The following is a 21,970-nucleotide window of genomic DNA, read 5'->3' as shown; positions in this document are numbered from 1 at the left end:
TATGGCTTTAAATATGTCTATACCTGTCTTCTGTCCTGATCCTAATAGTCTATTGTAGAAATCTGAAAGACCTCACCCTAAGATAACTTCATCCACAGTCAGACCTCTGGTATGACAGACAGGCTAAGCTCTTAGGAGCTGTGGCTCAGGAGCCATTTGTCTGGCAAGCTATAAGGAGCAGCTGACCAGATCTTCAAGATTCATGGGCAGATCTGTGAAGACCATCATCTTAGCATGACTTCCTTTGTCTCCTGTGCAGGTCTCTAATATTCTAGTTTCTGTCTTTATCCAGAGTGTGGTGCTTGTTTTGTTGCTATCTCCTTTGTCTTTGTGGGCAATGAACAGAGCAATCAGGTGATACCGTGCACTGTGGTTTTACTGTTTACTTATGATTGATTCTTTTTCCTTTCTGCTTCAAAGCACCCAAAAGCCCTGGAACGACACGGAAAGATAATATAGGTAAAAACACTTGAATATAGTTACTTCCCCTTAAATAAGACTGGACCATGCAATAGACACTGGGAATAGAAGTACATGGCTTCTTATTTCTTTTTACTTTTTTTTTAAAACTTTCTTTCTTATACTCAAATACACAATGTGATTGATGTCTTTGTTTCAGGACGTAATCAGCCTTCCCCTCAAGCAGGACTTGCAGGCCCAGGACCTGCTGGATATGGTGCAGCTAGACCGGTGAGTAACCCACAGCTGGGAGCTGAGGGATGTTTGTCCTAGGTTCCAGTTTGCAGCTAGTCTATTTGTTACCTTGGAGAGAGTCAAAAGAAACCACCCAGGCTTCAGTTCTTTAACTCTAAAATAAGCAACTGTCATCTCCAAGCCACAGCTCATAGACTTCCAAGTAACTACACTGACTAGTTTCAATAAAAATAATGTACTTAATTATGGATACTAAATAAAGATCTTGGTGTCTCTCAAAATATAAAGAGCTAATGTATTTGGATAGCTGTTTATCATTTAAGCTGTTTAATCAGTGGAAATATTAAGTTATCCTTTCATCCAGGTGTGGTGGCATATCTAGTCCCAGCACTCCGAAGGCAGGGGCAAGTGGATCTCTCTGAGACTGAGGCCTGCATGGTCTACATAGTAGGTTTCTAGGATAGTCAGGACTAGAGAGAGAGAGAGAGACCCTGTGTCACCCTGCCCCCCACAATATTATTTTTAAGGACTTTAATTAGCATAAAATTGTAATAAAATACTTAAACTGTTTCTAAAGATACTAAAAATAAGAAGGGAGATGGCTTGCAAGATTCTTTTCAATGCCTTATAAACCCATGGTTTTCTGTGTGTTTATTGTATGTTCTATTATATAAATATATTTTCCATTATTCATTCAAATGAAATTCCTCTGAGCTATAACAGATACTCAGAAAGAAAAAGATAGGCCATAGAGATGACTCAGTGAGTAAATGGCTGCCGTGCAAGCCTGAAGACCCGTGTCTTATCCTCGCATAACCCACGCCGTGATGGGAGGAGAGACCCAACAGTTTCCTGTGATGTCACACATGTGCCATGCATGAATGCCTGCACACACACACAAATAATTTTTTTTTAAAAGTGTAACTTAAGGCACTATAATAGAAACTACATCTGAATAGCAGAGAACCTGGAACTATCACTTAGATACATAGCTTAGATTATAGCTGTTTACTTAACAAACCTAAGGTCCTTTTCTACATGTAATTCTATTCTTTAAATTGAAATGTCTATAGAATATACCTCAAGATAATTGCTACTTTATTTCACACAAAGAGAAGTCTGCTTGCCCTGACTGTACTGCCACACTGCCTCCTACACCTTGATAACATAAGGATAAGGAAGGGAAGACAAGATTTTTGTGGGGTTAAACATTGTCTTAACAACGGGCCTGGTGTCTTACATCTATAGCCTAGCATTTAGCTGGCTGAGGCTTGGAAACTGCTGTTGTGAGTCCAAGGCCACCCTGGTCTACATAGTGAGTTCCACAGCAGCCTGGGACCACAGAGTGAGACCTTTGCTTAAAACACACAGACCCAAGCCAAAAACCTATACTGATTTCATCTTTAAATAAGTATATAGGCTTAGAGCCTACACCAGACATACAAGAATAAAAATCATTGTTCACCAATGTGTCTTCGGGCTTGTTTAGTTTAGAATATTTAGACTTTTAAGAATGGTATTTCATGTTTAAAACAATCTGGAATAGGTTAATTCTAAAGTCTCCCAGTATATTAGGTTTATCTCCATTGTTTATGTTCTCAGAGCATCCCATCTCTTCCTTAAGGTAGCCCACTCACAGTCAGGTCCCTCACCTGCAGCTAGCCAGGCACGAGTTTATATTTAACACTACATCCTCTGTATGCATGTCTTCACCTTAATTTAAAATTAAGATGACAAAGTCATATATGAAGTTATTTTGAAGGTTAAATAAAAATGTTTATATTGTACTTACAAGGGCTTGGTATGCAGTACACTGTCAAAAATAAAAAGTAAAGGATCATTGTTTAGCCTCAAGTTAAGAACAATTAAAATGGCAAGGTGAGAAATTATACCAGAGAATCAATGAGACATGAAAGCATATATTCCTCACAGAATCCAACTGTTGAAAATAGATTAATGTCACTAATATGTTTCTATCTGTAGACAATTCCAGCTCGTGCTGGAGTGATCAGTGCCCCTCAGAGCCAGGCTCGGGCATCTGCTGGAAGGCTGACTCCTGAAAGCCAAAGCAAGCCCTCAGAGACATCGAAAGGTAGGCACTGCAGGCCACACTCGCTCTGAGGTTCTCTTACTCTTTTCCCACCTTCCATAAAACCTAACTTAGTCAAATGGGGAGCATCTCCCTTGTACCCCTAGAATTGAGGCTATTTGCCAAGGAAAAGAGCAGCAACTAGAATACCTCTGCCCATTAACAAGAGAAAAACCCCGACGTATAGAGCACAGCTAATGTATGACAATCCTTCTAGGTGTTTTAGGTCCTGCTGTCCTTCCAGAACCACTGAAGCCTCAGGCTGCATTTCCTCTGCAGCCTTCTCTACCCACGCCTGCTCAAAAGTTACAGGACCCGCTTGTCCCCATAGCAGCACCTATGCCTCCCTCCGGCCCCCAACCAAATTTGGAAACCCCACCACAGCCCCCACCTCGGAGCAGGTCATCCCAAAGCTTGCCTTCAGACTCCTCACCACAGCTGCAAGTAAGTGTCACTGCTGAAAGAAGTGTCTGATGCACATGCTGCGTAGTGTGGAGCACACTTAATTTAATGACCAGCATTTATAAGAGTAAATATGAAATTTTATTTTTGCCACTTGAACGTAATAGCTTCCTGAGATGACTGGTATCCTTTGATGCCTTAAATGATTACATTCGAGGATTTTAACAGTTTGTTTGTTTGTATGTGTTGCTTAAGTAAGAAAATCTCAGAGAGCAACAGGAGTGATTAGGAGGTAATCTCAGGTTAGGAGACAGAGGTAGGAGAATCACAAGTTCAAGGCCAGCCTGGTCCTCATAGTAAGTTCCAGGCTAGCTAGAGCTAAACAGCCAAACAGTTTAGCTGATTCTAGGGCAGGGTTCTTTAGGAAGTCCAAGTGCTTCCTCATGCTAATTTATAACATTTTAAATACATTGTTTGCTTGAGGCAGTTAGTTATTTAGATGACTGATAATAATGGAAGCCCCTTATTATTGCTGAAGTGATGAGTTAGTTTGAGAGAGAGGCAAATCAAGATCAGCTTCATGTGTAGACACTGGCCTGAAGGCTAATTTCCTGCAGAGTGCCTTCAGTGCCTCCTGATTTGAGCTAGCACTGGGTCCTGAGGTTGCAGTCGTTCCAGGGTAGATTAGAAGGTTTGGGCTTTAAGCAGAAGGCTCATTCACTCACACAAAAAGCACAGCAGAGCACATCCATTCATTAATGTCTCATAGAAAATTGTTCCATGGCACTGCTACGTTGAAGTCATGGGCATCCCACTGTCTCATATCCTCAGCACTGCTGCGTGCTAGGCCCTTGTCATAACTACTAGGATAGGCGCATATAAGCTAAATTGTTCAGGATTGACATTCCGTTAGTTTTGTTGTGTGTTGTTAACTAACATTGATTAATTTAATAAGTACATTTTGCTGGCTCACAAATTCTTTACTTGAAAATGCCATCAAAGCCAAATCAATGTGCAAAGTTTTATATGTAAAGCTCATGATTTAATCTGAAATAGTATATATTGGCCGTAGCCTTTGGACATAGTTTATGAGTGACTTTGCAGTTTTTATAGCTATATGGGTGTGTCAACCTAGTTGGCAAGTTATCTTAAACATATATCTCTGTTGCAAAGAAAATACTAAATAAAGTAACTCAAAAGCCATTAGCAGTTGGCACTTGCCTAGGCTATTGCTTACATTTGTGAAAGCGGAAGAAAACAATAGAAAAAAGTCAAATGTTCTCAGAGGATGAAAACTAAAAGTTACTCTGTTTTAGGTTAAAGTAGTAGTGCTAAAGATAGTAAATAGAAACCTACAAAGAGTAAACGTGTATCTACTCTTTCCTCTTCTCCAACAGTGAAGATCTAGTCAATGTGAATACTATCAACACTGCTTTAAGGCACCATTTCAGAACAGGAGCACACCATAACTCTACCCACTGTAATGGCTTTAAGTATCCATAGATCAATATGAAAACAGAACAGGGCTCTGCTATGAAAAACTTCAGCAAGAGCAAATGTCAAATGTCTAGAAACAACTGGAGACTCAGGAAGAAGTCTTCTGTGGCACGGCACTGTAGTGGGACCATGTAGATGACAAGCAACCATTTTCTCAGATCCTTTCCTTTGTGTGGATTGTTTGCTTCTCCCTGAAGTGAGGTTGGTGAGACTTAGCAGCCAACAGCACAGAGTTTGCAGGTGGCATGCTAGACGATTTTGGAACAACCTCCCCTTTTGAGTGTGTATTCATGATATTGTTGTACCCTCAGGTATTCCACAGGAGCCATCTGCCTAGAGTTTTTGAGACAGAGTCTTTCTGGGAGCTGCAGGGATTCCCTGTGCTCAGATTACACCACTAGGCCAGGTTTTCTACATTGGTCCTAGGAATTGAATTCTGGTTCTCTTGCTTTCTTGCTTACATGGCAAACACTTTACTGAGCTGAGCCATCCCCCCAGCCCTGAATTGAATCTTGCTACAGTCTACCCACCAAAAATGACAGAGATCTGCTCTAAGTTCTAATTCTCTTTGCCTGAGTCATCCATATTTGACACCTAGCTCAGACAGACACCTGCCTTTCTAGGTCTTGTTTATATGGACTGTGGTGTAGGGTAACATTGGCTGCAGTGTCCTCTGAGGAGGAGTGTGATGCTGAGAGGGACAGAAAGGAAACACTTCCTGCCCTTCCCTACCTTTTGAACTTGGAATTATAAGAGCAGTCATGCTGTTAAAAAAATGGTACAAATTTGAAAATTTCTCCTAAGTAGCTGTAAGTTTAATAATGTGATTTTCCTATACATACTACTATTCACTATTCACATACATAACCACTGGTGAGAATTTTAATTGTGACAAGTTTAGTATTATTATGTATTGAGTTATTGGTTATTTTGCTTAGTGTTATATTGTTTTAGAATTGAATGTTTGGTAATTTCCTAAGTCTTTATTAATCTAGGCCCAACTCTATGGTGTATCTAAAGCATAGAGACATGTGAACCAGCTTTACTCTGTGTCACCTACTTCTCTTTAGCTCGAGAATATGCTGTATATCCTTTACATGGCATAACAGTGCCATCTCACTGTGAGCTAAAATCTAGAAAGAGGGGAACGAAACAGACAGCGCAGTGAACAGGCCCGCACAGGACACCGTAGGAGAGTTGAGAACAAAGGAAGGACCCAGTAGAAGAGTGCATTCAAGGATCATTTCAAAGCATCACACTAATGCATATCAGTGGCAGGAAACCAGCCACATCACAGCATTGGTTATCAAGACCGTGGAGACTAAAGTCACAGAGCATCACGTTACTGTTGTATGCAGTGGTAGGACATTAGCCACACATGCATAACCTGGGTCATCCCGAGTGCTGGAGAAGGACTAGGAGGGTAAGGGAGGTGAGACGCTAAAGTGTGTAATATTTCTCTTAAGTTGTCAGGGTTAGTTTACTTCCTACATGGTTCACTGTTTACAAACAAGCTTCAGGGTTAGAAGGTCCACTTTCTTAAGAACACCAGATTGTTTTAAGTACAGTGAAATTATTGAAAGATTATAATTTAATGTTTAACACCAAAAATTAGTTTCTTACCTTGTTGTACTTTCCATAAACAGTAAGGGAATTAATTTAGAAAATTTGAGTAACATAGAGCAAGCCTGGATCCTGACATTTTGTAATGATGAATGTGAGGTTGTACTTCTGCAAAGTAGAATTTTGTCCATTTTCTCTTGCCTTCTGGGTCTGAAATATGGAATAACAGAGCTGGCTAGGCATCAACCTATACACTGTTAAAGCACACATCATAAGATTCTAAAGAGACCAGAATTCCGTTCTAACTGACAGTATCACCGCAAGCATTACTGCTCTTGAGCCCCACCTGTGACCTAGGGCCACAACCTTACTGAGGACTGACTTGTTGGGGCTGCGGCTGCTCTGGAAGTGTCCTAACTCTTTCCTTTGATGTCTGTGTTCCTTTTCTCGAAGCAGGAGCAACCAACAGGGTAACAGGTACCTGACTCTTTATCAGCCTTCCATGTGCTTTCCATCCGTCTCCCCGTCATTAGATGTATGAGTCTTTGCTTCATACATCTAAAGTTTCACCCATTTAAATCTACTCGTCCACATTAATAAGTTCTATTATCATATCGTAAGCTCATATCTGCTTTTTTTTCTTAGTACTTTGGGTTCTTAGGAATCATATTAGTTCTTGCTAATGCCTTTACATTTTTTTTGCTTGTTTTCTATGAAAATTAACAAAACTAAAAAGTATAATTTCAAAACCTCCAACTGTTTGTATGTGGCATAACTATGTAAATGGGAAAACCCAATTGTTTTTTCCTTAGGTTTCTTTTGGGAAATTTTTTTTTTCAGTTAATTTTAGAAGCTAGATTATTTTTGGTAAGAAAGAATTGGTAATTTAGATTAAAATGAATAATACTTAAAACCCTTCCAGCACCTTTCTCTGTAAAAGCACTACTGATGTCATCACAAGTTTCCAAGCCTTCCTTAGATCATAAATTAATTCTAACGTGAGGGTGGTGAGATGGGTCTTATTGTAACTGGTAGTCTGACTTCATCTGAGCCCTGTTCAGCCCAGCCACTGGCCTCCATTAGCCAGCTTTGTGGTGAACAAAGGGATTTAGGAAGAAGTACAAATTTTTAATGGCCATGAAGTTAACCCTGAACATTCCTCCTGTGGCCAACGTGCTCAGAGTCTCCTGCTTTTTTTTTTTTTTTTTTGAATCATAAAAAATGGAATGTCTCCTTCCACTTCAAATAATCATTGGTTTTATCTGTCTTGCTTGACAGGATGAGGAAGGTCAGTTAAGGAGACATATTAGTCAGTAAGCTACAGGGCAAGTTATCATTAAAAAGTGAAAGAAAGCATTAAAAATTTACTTTTCCAAATACAAAAAGAGAAAGATTCCATTTATAGCTTTGAATTTATGAATATATTAATAAGTTAGTTTTATCATAAAATTGAATTTCTATAGGGAATTTAGATGAAGCATATTCTCATAGATGGGTGTTGGAAGTTTATTATGTATATGTAGCAAATGCTCCTAGTATATAAGTTTCTTAAGTTTGTGTTAAACTTTAAAAGAACAGAGCATGAGCAAACTCATCATTTTATATAATTCTCTTTTTTACCATTTCAAAAATCGAATGGAAGAAATTATCCTATCACATTTCTCTGAGATTTAAAAAACATGGATTTATTTAGTTATGAATTCTTAACATAATTTTACTGATTTCACCCTATTTACTAAACCACCAAAGCAAAAGTTCTATACAGGTACTTTTTAGTTTTTAAATTTGTATAGTTGCTCAAAAAAAAAAAGGAGAAATAATACAAATAGGAAGAGAAGGGAATATTAATAAATAAGAAAATCGATCATTCAGTGTTTATTCTTTTCCAGGTAAAAACAAATGGTGTTTCTGGTGTCAAACAAGAGCCAGCATTGAAAAGTGACCCATTTGAAGATCTCTCATTTAGTGTGCTTGCTGTATCCAAGGCTCAGCCTTCTGTTCAGATTTCACCTGCTCTGACCCCACACCCAAAGATGTTGATTCAGTTGCCATCTGCATCACAAAGTAAAGTTAACTCTTTGAGTTCTGTAAGTTGCATGCCAACCATGCCTCCTGTTCCAGAGCAAAGCAAGACACAGAAAAGTATGGGGAGTTCTGCAAACCCATTTCCCAGCCTGCCCAGCAGGAACCCTTTTACAGACAGGACTTCTGCCCCTGGAAACCCATTTAGAGTTCAATCTCAAGAGTCAGAGGCAACTTCTTGGCTATCCAAAGAAGAGCCTGCTCCTAACAGTCCTTTCCCTCCTCTCATGCCTCTTAGTCACGACACAAGCAAGCCTTCAAGTTCACTTGTTGGTTTTGAGGACAATTTTGATCTGCAGAGCCAGTCTACAGTAAAAATAAGCAATCCCAAAGGATGGGTAACCTTTGACGAAGACGATGACTTTCCTACACCAGGAAAGTCAAAGTCAGTTTATCCAGACTTACTGGGTGGCACACCAGCTTCATCTGATGATGGCTGCAGTAAAGGTACAAGCGTTTCTTTCTGTGTGTTGCCAGCCAGAAGGCCACCACCACCACCTCCCGTCCCTCCTCTACCCCCTGGCACGACCTCATCTGCAGGACCTAGCACAACCCTGGCATCTAAGGCATCTTCCACATTGGAGTTCACAGAAAGATAATTCCGAGGAGGAAAGGGAGAGTCTCCTGGTGTGTTGGCTGTTTGTTTCTGTTTTGTCAGAGTGGACCCAAGAGAATGGAGCATTAGTAAGTCATTATGTGCAATAAATAATCAGTAAATGCACTGATTTCTATATAAAATACCACTAGAGGATGTGGATAAAGCTGGAATTTATGTATATCAGAAATAGCAAAGACATCCTATTAACTGGAGTTCTAGCCTTTCTCTTCAGATGAATAGAAGAGAACAGGAACTATTTTTAAAAGTGCTTAAAACTACTCTAGAAAATAGTCCTTACTCAGATACTCACATAAAAAATCACATAAAGCCCACACAGCTGCAGTTCACAGTACTGCCAGCCCAGTGTGCTGCTGAGGATTGGTACTCATGGATACTTACCAAAGAGCTTCTGGAGTTCTGGTGAGATTATTTTGAAAGGCATCACTTGAGTCAAAAGGTCTGTGTATGTATACATTATGAGTGTATGTCTGTATTATGCACACAAACACGTATACATCCACATACTTACAAAGCTTGATGTAATTCAGATCACATTTTACCTAGCAGTTCTGACAATGTCCTTTTTTCAATATCTCACTATCAAGAAGATGGCTGCCACCAATTGTACATCCCAGAGTAGAATAATCCCTTTACAGAACTGCCATTTCCTATTATTCCGCACCCCAGCACTTCAGATTCACCCTTATTACCTTCCTCCTCTGTATCTCTATTAGGCCTTTCTCTGGGCAGTTACACTTGGCAGTACAGGCATGGTCAGTCGTGTGGACAGATACTCAGAACAGTAGGCACACACCACCAGGTTCAAGGAGGAGCACTGTCAGTGTGCTCTCTTCTCTGTGTGGCCCTTTCCCTTCCATACCTTTCTGTTAGCCAATTGCCTGGAGCTTTGCTTTCAGCTGCCAAGTGCTCTGATTAGGAACATAGCCCATGTCCGTTCTCTCCCATGTCAGAGGCTACATAACACATCCATCATGCTGCTTTTAGGCTTTAGAGGCTAGACCTCACATTAGCTGTGGATTTTGTCTCCTGCACTGCCAGTATGCAACTGATCTTGTGTTTATTAATTTTATGGAAAAAAATACATGGAATTTTTACAAAAAAAAAAAACAAAAACAAAACAAAAACCAAAAACATAGTATTTTGATACCATTAGGTAAGCCAGTCAGAAAACTCTCTAAGCTATTGTTTGGTTGGTTGGTTGTCAGTTGAAGTTAAAAATCATCCTTACCCATTAAGACTTAATGTTCTCTTTATATAAAAAGTTATGTGCTTACACCTAAGTTCCTATGTCTACATGAACCTTTAAAGACGTGTATTGTGAGATTAGAAAGAATTTATGGCTGCCTTCACCTCCATGTAAAAGCACAGCAGACTGCATTGCACTTCTATTGTAGAGCAGATCTGTTAAGACAGAGCACCTTTGCAAATGCTCAGTGTTATCAAAATCCTGTATTTATAGAAGTAACTCTCTGCTACAGCCATAACTTGCTGTTAGCACTAACTCCTGTGAGTTTTATATTGTGCTTGTTGGGGTTCTAATCATTTCAGCAGTAGTAGCTTTTAACCTGCAGTATTACTAGAGCAGTGTGCTTCAAAATGTGAATTAACTTGTTGAGATTGTGGCTGTAACATCTGTGTGAATAGTGTGTATGGTATCCACTCCCCATTAGCAAGCTAATCCACTTTAGAAAACTGAAGCAGTGTGGATTGCAGCCCGGAGCAGTGACTCCCTCGGGTGTAGACCACTGTTAAATCTGCAGAGCAATAGCTCTGCCTTGTCAGGAAGTCTGGTAGCTGCTGAAATGCACAAAGCAAGTTTATACACAAGACATCGTGTGTATTTACCAGCTCTGGTTAAAGCAGAAAACAGACACTAAGAATCTCTGTGAGTCTGTTCTCTCTAGTAGATTGCTGTTTATATGTATGTAAGAGGTTTATTGCTTATGTGGCATACAGTATTTATAACTATATACTTTATAGAAGTACAGTATTAAAGTCGCTGGTATACATTCTGTACATATCCTGTGAAATGTGCTGTCATATGAATTAAATATGTCTTTACCACTAGCTGACTTTTTTACTCAAAAAGGAAGCTTTTTTTCCTTTGCCTGTGCGCGCTCCCGAATTCATATTGGTGTACACATAATACATACAGGGAATAAGAGGTAGTTTATTCTGAAGTTTATTTGAATGATCATGGTGGATTTGGGTTACCCCAAATTCCATGTTCCACTATGGAGGCAGTTTCACAAAGTTTTATAGCTCTATAGGACAAAGTCATAAGTCATGGCAAGTTTAAAATACATTGGTGGAAATGCCAGAGAGGCACATACAACAAGATGGAGTTTTCTTTAGGTACCAGATGGTATTTGACAAAATTTTTTAACTTTTGGGTTAGTGAAAGCTATGTTTATAGATTTCAAAGGTTATAAGGACCTGGCCCACAGGAGGGCAATGGATGGCTGTTCTTAAAGCTAACAGAGGCAAAAGGTAATCAGTCTCTGGGCCCGCCGAATCGAATCCCAGCCTCTCCACATCACTGCAGTTTTAATTAGTTACAGACACAGTTTTCTTTCCAGGAATTTCCATCAACAAGTAAAAAATTCAATGTGCCATCACCACAAACAAAAACCTCACCATTTAACCAAACTATGAATTTGGGATCATTTCAAAGAACATGTTAATTTTCTTTAATTTGGTTAATTTTCTTTACTCCTCTATTTGAATTTCCTCGATCCATTTGTTTTCTCTTTATAACACTAAAATGGGATCCTTAGCTGTGTCTGAGCGCCCTGGAAGAACAGCGGTGTGCCCACTTGCCCTTTCTGAGATTGTGGGGAGCAAGACTTGGCCAGACAGTCCAGGGACGGGGCGGTAGACAGCAGTCAAACTAAATCAGCTGTTTGCAGCAGCAGAGCTCCCTACTTTCTGGTTCCCGAGACCTAAAGCAGTAGCCATTTCCGGAAGCGATCAGTGCCTGCGAGAAACCAGTCTGTGTCTGGCGGTGGCTAGGCTCCCGTAGTGCCCACCGCTCCCACTCATTCTCAATCCAGGAGTTGCCATCCTCCTCCAAGCTGACCTCTCCGGAGTCCCCTGGACAGTCGGCACAGGCCTCTAGCTGCTTAGTTTGGGTTTTGGTTTCCTGGACAACAGCTGCTTCCGGTAGAGGAAACGGCGCGCGGAGACTCGGGCAGCCTAAGTGGCCGGGACAACTCGTCCTATAGCGCCTCTGGCCAACTGGCTCGAGTTCCAACGGGGCGCGCGCTCAGTGTTTGACTGTTGCCCCTAGCAACGGCCACTTCCGCGAGCGTGCGCGGTTTCCTTTATCCCACCCGGCTGACGCGTGAGCCGAGTTCCAGGGTTCCGCCTCGGAGCCGCGGTTAATCTCAGGGTGGTGTGGGTCAGGCCGACCTCGTTCGGGCCTCCTGTTCCCCGCCTGCAGCCCTGCCGCCTCGGCGGCGCCTCTGGCGCAGCCATGGTGGTGCTGCACGTGAAGAGAGGCGACGAGAGCCAGTTCTTGCTGCAGGCGCCCGGGAGCACGGAGCTGGAAGAGCTCACGGCACAGGTGGCCCGCGTCTACAACGGGCGGCTGAAGGTGCACCGGCTCTGCACAGGTGCGGAACGGGAGGACGACGGACACGGTGGGGGAGCTCTGGGTTGTGAGGGTTTGGGAAGATTTGCAGTAGCCTGGGGTGGGAAAGGAGCATCAGGGTTGACCGGAGATGAAAGACCAACAACTGGAGAAACCCGGGCTAGTCAGCTATCCGCCGACTCAGAGGAAAGCGGCGGGGAAGTCGAGTGAGGCTGAGCTCAGTGCTCGCCGGGCTAGGACTTGGGCTTCCCGGAAGTAGAACGAACTGGGTCGACAGGCGGCGTGGCGGAGCCCCGAGATCCACTGGAACGGTGGGAGGTCGCAAGGGTGAGGGTGGAGTGGTAGCTGCAGGGAAGGGGGTTTACGAAAGTGAATGCCCAGTTTGAGACGTTAAGAGCCCCCCCACCTCACCCCGGCCCTTGTCTCCTGGCTTTGAAACCGCCCATTAAAGTTCTCACTAGAAGAGCCTGGATGTTGTTTTCAGTCTCCTAGGAAACATTATTTTTACATTATAGAGAACGCCTTAAGACCCGTTATATATTTTTTTGTCAAACTTAACTGCTTTCAAAGAAGGCTCAATATTAAATGACATATTCAAAGTAAAACATTTGGGGGGGGCGGGAACCTCCGGTCTTTGACATCATAAATTGAAAATGTGGTGCAGCATGTAAGAATTGCACGGGAGAGTTTAGAAACCACAGATATACAGTTGTCATTGCCAGCCAACACTCAAGAGAGGCACCAGTGTGGTCTGTCTTAGGAAGATAAGGGTGGGTCACACCAGCCCCTTGTCTCCTATGTGCTTAGTCTGGAAATGGAGAGAGGCCGTAAACATCCATCCCCTTACACCATTTATCCCGCAGTATTGTATGGCTGCAGGTAATATGCTATCTGCCCAGTATTCGAGGAATACTTAGTGTCTTCCTCACAGGAAGGAAGACAGGGGAAAGAAAGTTAGGCAGTACAGCAAGGCTCAAAAGCCCAGTGTAGGTTTAAACACTTAGGAGATAGGAAAAGTGTAAAACCATGCTTTTGAATAGTGAATGTGAAGTGAATTTTCTCACTTGTGGGATAGTCTTAGGTTTTCTATTGCTGTGATAAAACATGGGAAAGATGCAGCGTGGAGAGAAAAGGGTTTATTTCATCATACAGCTGTGGTCCATCATGAATGGATTCAGGACAGAAACACAGAGGTAGGCACTGAAGCAGATACCATGGAGGAGCACCCTGGCCAACTCTTCATGACTTGCTCAGCCTGCTTTCTTATACCACCCAGGACTACTTGTCCAGGGTATGATAATACCCCGAGAGTGCTAAGCCCTCGTATTACTATCATTGGGAAAATGTCCCCCCAACAGACTTGCCTACACGCGATCTGATATAGACATTTTCTCAACCGAGAGTTCTTCTTCCTATGCCAGGTCCACAAAAGCCAAGCAGAATGATTGCTTCCTTGTCAACACCGATACATCACTATGAAACCATAACCCTCTCCTTTCTATTTTTCCCCAAGACTTCATTAATAGTAATATCTCAATAACATGGGTACATCGCCATTAAACCATAATTCACCCCTTTTGTTTATCCCCAAGACCTTATTAATATTAATATCTCAATATAAAACAAATTCCAACTTTCAGAAGGCTTTTAAAATTGCACTTTGAAAATTTAGTCACTTTCAAAGTTCAAACCCCTCTACAATATCCATAACTGGGCACCTATAAAATAATAAACTTAATCTTATTCCAAGAGGGAAGACCCAGAGCACAGTTACATTCATATGCAAACTGAAGAGCAACACTTGAAGCTCAGTGTCGGCATATGGGACTCATGATCTTTTCTGCTCCCCTCTGCTCTGCCACCCAGAGCCTACAGAACGAGCCTCACAAGCTGAGGCTGGTTCCGCTTCACAGCTGCTGTGTCATCCCGTGGTACTGCCATTTCCAAAATGCTGGGATGTTCACAGGCTTCACCTTTACCAATGGCCCTTATTGCCTCTTGGCCTCTCTTTGGGATCTCTCTGCCTCATGATGCCAAGCCTCGGCCTCTCTCCCTGATCCGTTCAATCCTGGGGTTTTCCTGAAACTGAAGTTTCACCTTCACAAAATCTCATCTCCTGGCCTCTTCCTATGCCCAGCCTCCAGTTTTCTCCATAACCCTTCATGCTCTCAAAACCAGTGCCATCTGGAAGGTGCATAGACATGGCTACAGGCCTGAGATTCAGCTCTGGCCCCTCTAGGCAACAGCTTCTGTCTGCTGACCCTGAGGAAGCATAGCCCAGAAGATTTTTGTCTCAATGATGTTATTTTCTTCGTCACAGCTGATCTCAGCCCTGGAAAAAGATTCTCTTCAGTGGTTCTGGTCTCTTATTAGTCACAGCTGAGTTCTCAGCTCTGGCTGATCAGAACCACGGGGTGGTTGGTTGGTTTGCTCATCAAGACGGGTTTCCCTGTGTAGCCCTGACTGGAACTTACTCTGTAGAGCAGGCTGACCTTAAACTCAAAGATCTGCCTGCCTCTGCCTCCCAAGTGCTGGGATTAATGGTGTTTGGAGATTCTTAATACAAAATACCACACAAATGGCCTAGATAGAGTCTTGGTTTCCCTCTGGATCTTCACAAGCAAACCTGTATCATCTGCCCTTCTCTCTGCACTCTGCCTTTGAGTTCCTCCAACAGCCCAGTAAGTGCTGAGCGCTCAGTGACTTTTCCAGCCCAGAGTTCCAAACACTAACAAAGTGAGCCCCAAACAACAGGGTTAGGTCTGTCATAATCTGCCATGATCCTGATACCAGTTTCATCTTCAGTAGCTTTCTCTAACTGTGAAGAAGAAAAACAAAAAAACAAAACAAGAAAGAAAGAAAGAAGAGAGAGAGAAACAAGGAAGGAAAGAAAGAAAGAACGAACCACCATGCCACCATGACCAAAACCAACTTGGGGAGGAAAGAGTTTTTTCATTTTAACAGTTTTAGTCCACGAAGGGAAATAAGGCAGGAAGCTGAAGCAGAGATCCCGAAGGAAAGCAGTTTACTGGCTTGCTCCTTAGGTTTTGCTCAGACATTCTGTGTCACCCCGGACCATCTGTCCATCCAGTGGCAACACCTGACGTGTACTCATTAGTCATTACCCAAGCATATGCCGTACAACTTGCCTGTAGGCTTCTGAGGGAGACGTTTTCTCAGTTGAGGTTCCCTCTCCTGGGCTATGTATAGATTTGTGCTAGGTTGATAAAAACCAGCCTGCACAGTTGCCTTAAATCCTTCCCAGTGATTTTATGAAGTGTCATTATAAAGTTTTGTGAGTAGGTTTGTGGGTGGGTACATCTGTGCAGGGCTGTAACTTGGGTGTTGTGTGACCTTGTTTTTTTTGAAACAGGATATTTCATTGGCCTGAAGCAAAGCAGGCTGGCCAGCAACCAATCCCCAGGGGTCCCCAGGTCTCTACCTTCCTTCCCATTCATACTCCCAGCCTCAGTACACAGATTTTAAGTGCATTCCACCACACCTGGCCTTTTTACATGGGTTCTGGGATTCAAGTCAGCCCCTCAGCTGACTTGAGCTTCGACAAGCTTCAGATCAGAGTTATACATTAGGGAGATGGACATTTAAGCAATTGTCTAGCACCCTTCATAAGGTTACATTAAATAGGGCTATCTGAGACTTTCCTTGGAAAATTGGTAAAGCTGTGTGAACCGGCTTGGTCTTGAGTGTTGACCTGGTAACTCCTGAGCACAGTAGCTTAGAGCATAGATGTGGAGAGGTCTGCAGCTCACTGCCGCACTGATTGAGAATGAGATGGGGGCTTTGTCTAGGATGAGGGAAACTCTGGCACGTGGCTCGTGGTATATGAGTGTTAAAATCAGAAGCTAGAGGGGCTGGACCAGAGCCAGGAGCATACATTTCTAGTCAGTGATCACAGTTGAGGACTGTCTGCCCTTCCCTTGTTTTTTAGAGATGGAAGAGCTGGCAGAGCATGGTGTGTTTCTGCCCCCTAATATGCAAGGGCTGACTGATGAGCAGATCCAAGAGCTGAAACTAAAGGATGAATGGGGGGAGAAATGCGTGCCCAGCGGGGGCTCTGTTTTTATGAAGGACGACATTGGACGAAGGAATGGGCAAGGTAACCCGCTCTCTCTCTCTTCTGCTTTTGCTCTGGTACATCACAGCAGACATGAAGGCAGTGCTTTAGGCTAAGAGATGTGGGCCAGCAGGATGGCTCTGCAGGTGAGAGTGCTTGCAGAGAAACCTGATGACTTGTGTCTGTCCCCAGATTTCTTGGTGGATGGAAAGAGCTAACTCCCCACCATTCTCATGTGCACGCTGGCACACGTGTGCATGCCCGAATGCCCACACTCCCTAATGCAATTTCATCATTTCTCCAAAGACTTAAGAAATAGTGCGCTCTGAAACGCCTGTGCTAAAACCCATCCCAGGATGAGCCAAGCTTGCTCCTACTCAAGTGCCCCATTTGTTGGATAAACAGGCCATTAAAATTTGCCGTTTCTGTAAGTCAGAAGTGGATGGGTGCTGTACCATTCTCCCTAGACTTGGGGACTCTGTCTCCACTGTGCTTAGTTTTAAGCCTGGAAGTTATGATTTGGTGCTGTATGCTACATTTGGACAGTTGTCAGGTGAAGTAAAGCTTTGTGGGTCAAGAGGGCACACACATAATCCTAGCACTCAGGAGCTTAGGACAAGAGAATTGAGACAGCCTGGGTATGTAGGGCAACCCTAACTCAAACAAACATATGTGTACGTACATACATGCATAAAGTTTTACTGGCATGTAACCAGCCAGTCACTGCCCATGTTTGCTTTTGAGACCCTGACAGAGATGAGTCACAGCTTTGTAGCTTGAGAGGACTAAAATTCTTTTAGCATCTGCTTGGTGTGCTGGCTCTGTTTGCTCAGAGACTTCCCTGGCCTTTTTTTTGTAGCCTGTGGCAAACAGTATAGAAGATGCTGCAGACCTTGCCCCTTGCTGTGGGATCTCTACCTGGGTTCTCACTTCTCTTTATGTCCTTGTGTTAAATCCAGACTGGAAAGCCCATGTCTTGAGCTCCCTTGCACTCCCAGGCCAGTTTGAGGACATTGAGAGTTTGTAAAGGGGTTATGTGTTTGACAACTGTCTTTTTTTTATTTATTTTTATAGCTCCAAATGAGAAAATGAAGGAGGTTTTAAAGAAGACAGTAGAAGAAGCCAAAGCAATAGTGTCTAAGGTCAGCTTCTCCATAAGATGTACTTCTGTCGGCTTCTGTCTTTGAAGTGGCCAAGCTTGAGGATGGGTTGCCATTAGCTGTCAGCAAGCGACATCAGTCCCTGCTTCTCTCTTCCCTGCCTTTTTGTTGCCTTTGCTTCTGCTTTTTTCTTTCTTTTCTCTGCCTTCCAGCGGCAAAGCAAATAAGCATATTGAGGAGGGCCCTGGCTTTCCCTCCATGATGATGACATATACCCAACCCTGCCAGTCCCTGCTGGGCAAACAAAGGTTTCTATTGTCTTGTGTGAATGTGGTCTCTGTGCAGTGTGGCACCTGACCTGAGCTGAGTTTCTTGTGTCTTGAAGAACTTAGAAGTTCTAGTGGAACTATAGATACAGGGCTGACAGAGACATTTACTGCAAAGCAGTGGTAAACATCTCCAGCATTTATATAAAACCTCTTTCACAGAAGGAAAATAATACCGTTGAAGGGCAGATGGTATGCCCCTGGATGAAGAGGCTTCAGGGAGACTTAAGCACTGAGGGGCTGGAGAACCAGCTGGGTAGATAAAGGCACATGCTGCCATGCCTCATGACCTGGGTTTGATTTCAGGACTCTCCTGGTAGTAAGAGAACCAACTCCCACAAATTATCCTCTTACCCCATCCCCCCAACTTGTGCTGTAGTACAGACCACACACACACACAAATATATCTTTGGTATTTTCACTTGTCACATTTATCTGTGGGGTGACAGTCCTTGCCACCCACATGAACGTGTCTTGGCATAACTCAGTCCTCCCATGCTTCCAGATTTACCCCACAGAATGTACTTGTATACATTCTCCAAGCTCTTAGCTAATCTACTTGTTCAGTTTATTATATTTGAGACTCCTCCTATGTACCCTCAGCCAGCCTAATACTCAGCTGTGTAGCCTAACAGACCTTGAACTCACAGCAGTCCTCCTGCCTCAGCTTCCTGAGTTCTGAGATTACAGGCATGGCCCTCCCCTCCCCATCCCCCTTGCCTAGTCTTTGAGGAGCTCCTGAAAAGCAGCCTGTTGAGTGTGAAGTCTCAGGAGTCTCACCAGAGCCTTTGTTTACAAGACAATTTGAGCAAAGTGTCAGTCATGGCCTCAGAGCCTGTGTCCTATCGGAATCCTTATCTTCAGACCTTGGTCCTTCACCCATGCTGGGAAAGTCAGGCTTCTAGAACAGGGTTCCTGCTCTCCTCACCCTTCACTCTGCTTTCTGGACCTCAGGCTAGGCATCCTCTATAGGTTCCTGTTCACAGAACCACAGTGTCAGTTGCACACTTCATAGACTGTAATCCTGGGTCATCGTCAGAGCTTCCTTCCCTGTGTCATCCGTGTGCCTGAGGCTGGTTCTCTACCATCCTCCTGACATGCCTCCTCTCATTCCCACACCTCACCCCCATGTTGTTTAAAGTCTCCTCAGTACCAGCAAGAGATTAGCTCAGGTCTAACCCCCGGGACCCAGTCAGCAGGGACCCCATGCTTTAGGAGCCACACCCTTCGACTCCTGCATTCAGTTCAGATCCCCCAGCTCAAGAGCTCCAGTGTAATCACCCCACCTTGGACATTGTCACCCTTTGCCTGACACTCTGAGGCTCTGGCTGTCCTTCCTCTCCCACCTGCCCAGGGCTGCACCTGTCCTGGAGCTGCCCTCTCCACCTCCTCACTGCCTCCTCCCAGCTGTGTGCCCTGAGCACTGCAGGCCTCTCTGGCCTGGGCCAGCAGCTCTCTAGTTCCTTCTGTGGCTGTGCTGGCAAGGCCTCCCAGGTCCTTATAGGGGAACCTGCCGGGGGGTTATTGAATTGATAGTGATGCCTGATCCACTTTCAGAAACAAGTGGAAGCTGGAGTCTTTGTTACCATGGATATGGTGAAAGATGCCTTGGACCAGCTTCGAGGTGCAGTAATGATTGTTTATCCCATGGGGCTACCACCATATGATCCTATCCGGATGGAATTTGAAAATAAAGAAGATTTGTCAGGAACTCAGGTGTGTGGGGCAGCATTGGGAGAGCAGGTTGCTAGAAACTTTTCCTCCACCTGAAGAGCCCGTAGCCAGGCTCCGGGTGCTGGGGTAGGACGAGTACAGCTTTCCTCCTCAAGCCACTTCCTGTGGTTGTACGTCTGACCACAGGCAGCACTTGAAGTAATTCAGGAGTCAGAGGCACAGCTGTGGTGGGCTGCCAAGGAGCTGAGAAGAACAAAGAAGCTTTCTGACTATGTGGGGAAAAATGAGAAAACCAAAATCATTGTCAAGATTCAGCAGGTGAGCACCTATGCTTCCCTTGTCAGTAGTGTGGATTCCCTTGCACCCCGAGTGGACCTGACCCCGTGTCCTCTGACCCTGTGTGGACTTTATCCTGTGTCCTCTGACCCCGTGTGGACTTTACCCTATTTTCCCCAGTTTAAAGTAGAAATTTCCTTTCTATGTTGTTTCAACCTAAAAAGCAGGCCTACACACAGAAATGTCCTCATACTGACAATGCAGCCGACCCCAGTTATAGGGCTTTTCGGGCTGCTGCTTTTGTGTGCAAAAAAGGGTGGGACGTGAGGGGAGCCATTCACCCCAGGTGTCTAGGGCACGCTCCTGAACCACTAATTTGGGGGAAAGGGCCTGGAGATTTCTCTCTCCTAAGTTATGGCTCTGAGTATCATCCTGTCTGCACTAGACCATGATAGAGATGGCATCCAGTACAAGTCCAGGGCCCCAGCAGTGGCTTAGCAGCCTGCCATCTTAGCTGTTAGCAGAGGCAGCTATAGAATAATGATGCTACTCCCCGATGTCCCTGCAAAGAGAATGAATGTCTCAGACCCCAGTTGACTCTGTCTTTGCCTTTGCAGAGAGGGCAGGGCGCACCCGCCCGGGAGCCCATCATCAGCAGTGAGGAGCACAAGCAATTGATGCTGTTCTACCACAGAAGACAGGAGGAGCTCAAGGTAGCCATTGGGCAGCAGAGCAGGGGCACATCCTGCATCCTGTGCCTCACCCGTGGGCAGGGCCCTGTATCCTCTACACAGTGCTGGGAAAGGGCTTCCAGCTCTCCGAGGCTGTCTCCAGCATTAGACCGTGGGGGTCCCACTACTGGCAGGGGTGTGGTGGGGCGGCAGGCCGTGCCCGTGCCCATGCCCATGGTTGTTTCCTCAGTCTATATGAACTACTTCCTGAAGTGCTGCCCTGAGTAAGGTGTGTTTATTTCCAGAGACTGGAAGAGAACGATGATGACTCTTGTCTGAACTCCCCATGGGCTGACAACACGGCTTTGAAAAGGCATTTTCATGGGGTAAAAGACATAAAGTGGCGGCCCAGGTGAAGCATCACTTGACTGTCACAACCATAGCCCACCATCCTTGGGCAAAATAACCACAATACCATAAAACAGTATCAAAGTTGTGAAATTGTTCTATTTTCGTGGTCTTCCTTTAGTTTAAATTTTTGAAATAAGTCATTCAGAGTTTTAGAACTTAATAAATACACATTCAAAAGAAAATGTGTGAATTGTTCTCATTTTAGAACAACTGTGTCACATCTAAGGACTTCCTTGTTGGTGCACCGTAGTTCATAGATGTCATAAGAGCCATGTCTTTCCTGGTCCCTTATCTTGTGTGTGCATGTGTTGGAGGGGATCTGAGTTTCCTCTGTAGCAAGATAGCCAGCTGGTCCACAGCTGATGTGGAACTTGGCCATCATGGCCACTAGAGGCCGCTAACTGCAGTCTTGTCCTTCCTGACGTGAATGCGGTTGAATTCTGAGTCCACTTTAGTTAAGACACCAGGGCAATGGTTGTGGGTTGAACCATCCTTTCACGGGGTTTGCATACCAAACATCCTGCATGTCAGATATTTGCATTACAATTCATGACAGCAAAATTACAGTTATGAAGTAGCAATGAAATAATGTTATGGTGGGGGTCACAACAACATGAGGAACTGTATTAAAGGGTTAGAAAGCATTAGGAAGCGTGAGAACCACTGCACTAGGGTGAACCCACTGGTAGATCTGACTGTGCTAGCCCCAAGGGTAAGCTTGGCTCCTGGTTGGTGCCCCCTGACTTTATCTGCCAGGAGGAGAGGCCCCCTGTGGTTCAGGTTGGTGGCTAACTAGGCTATCCTGGCATCTTGACTCTTCAGTTAACCGTTCAAGTCTCCTTCACTAAAACAGGTTGGGAAAAGGAGCTGTAATCCTGGCACAGAGCAGCTATGCCTGGGGATGGCCACACCAACTGCTCAGCCTCCTGCTGTCCCTGT

At 44.1% G+C, this 21,970-nt stretch overlaps 2 protein-coding genes and 1 long non-coding RNA gene across 7 annotated transcripts in view; 2 read left to right on the top strand and 1 right to left on the bottom strand.

Moving 5' to 3' along the window:
- The window catches only part of Synj1 (synaptojanin 1), a 73,891-nt gene extending 62,918 nt beyond the window's left edge, over positions 1–10,973 (top strand). For 2 of the 5 annotated variants that reach the window (XM_031364371.1, XM_031364368.1), the window contains exons 28-32: positions 421–459; positions 620–690; positions 2,638–2,746; positions 2,961–3,187; positions 8,095–10,973. In XM_031364371.1, coding sequence (XP_031220231.1) covers positions 421–459; positions 620–690; positions 2,638–2,746; positions 2,961–3,187; positions 8,095–8,886 — 1,238 coding nt within the window. In that variant the 3' untranslated portion in view covers positions 8,887–10,973. Of the gene's footprint in view, positions 1–420; positions 460–619; positions 691–2,637; positions 2,747–2,960; positions 3,188–6,658; positions 6,683–8,094 lie in introns of all 5 variants that reach the window. The other 3 variants (XM_031364370.1, XM_031364369.1, XM_031364373.1) reach the window with 3 other exon arrangements.
- Positions 368–6,536, bottom strand: LOC116086118. The gene is made up of 3 exons (XR_004116829.1): positions 6,266–6,536; positions 2,447–2,467; positions 368–432 (listed from the first exon to the last, which is right to left on the bottom strand). It is a non-coding gene; the product is annotated as an uncharacterized LOC116086118 (long non-coding RNA).
- A 1,248-nt stretch (positions 10,974–12,221) lies between the features above and the next one.
- On the top strand, positions 12,222–21,213 carry Cfap298 (cilia and flagella associated protein 298). Its single transcript, XM_031364374.1, has 7 exons — positions 12,222–12,520; positions 16,448–16,615; positions 17,648–17,715; positions 19,557–19,715; positions 19,860–19,991; positions 20,567–20,662; positions 20,926–21,213. The coding sequence occupies exons 1-7, from the start codon at positions 12,382–12,384 to the stop codon at positions 21,034–21,036; spliced, it is 873 nt and encodes a 290-aa protein (XP_031220234.1). The 5' UTR covers positions 12,222–12,381; the 3' UTR covers positions 21,037–21,213.
- The last annotated feature ends 757 nt before the right edge of the window (positions 21,214–21,970 follow it).

This window comes from Mastomys coucha, unplaced genomic scaffold, assembly GCF_008632895.1.
Source record: "Mastomys coucha isolate ucsf_1 unplaced genomic scaffold, UCSF_Mcou_1 pScaffold12, whole genome shotgun sequence".
NCBI classification, from domain to species: Eukaryota; Metazoa; Chordata; class Mammalia; order Rodentia; family Muridae; genus Mastomys; species Mastomys coucha.
Note: the sequence above shows the minus strand (reverse complement) of the source record. Positions and strands in the feature narration are given on the sequence as shown.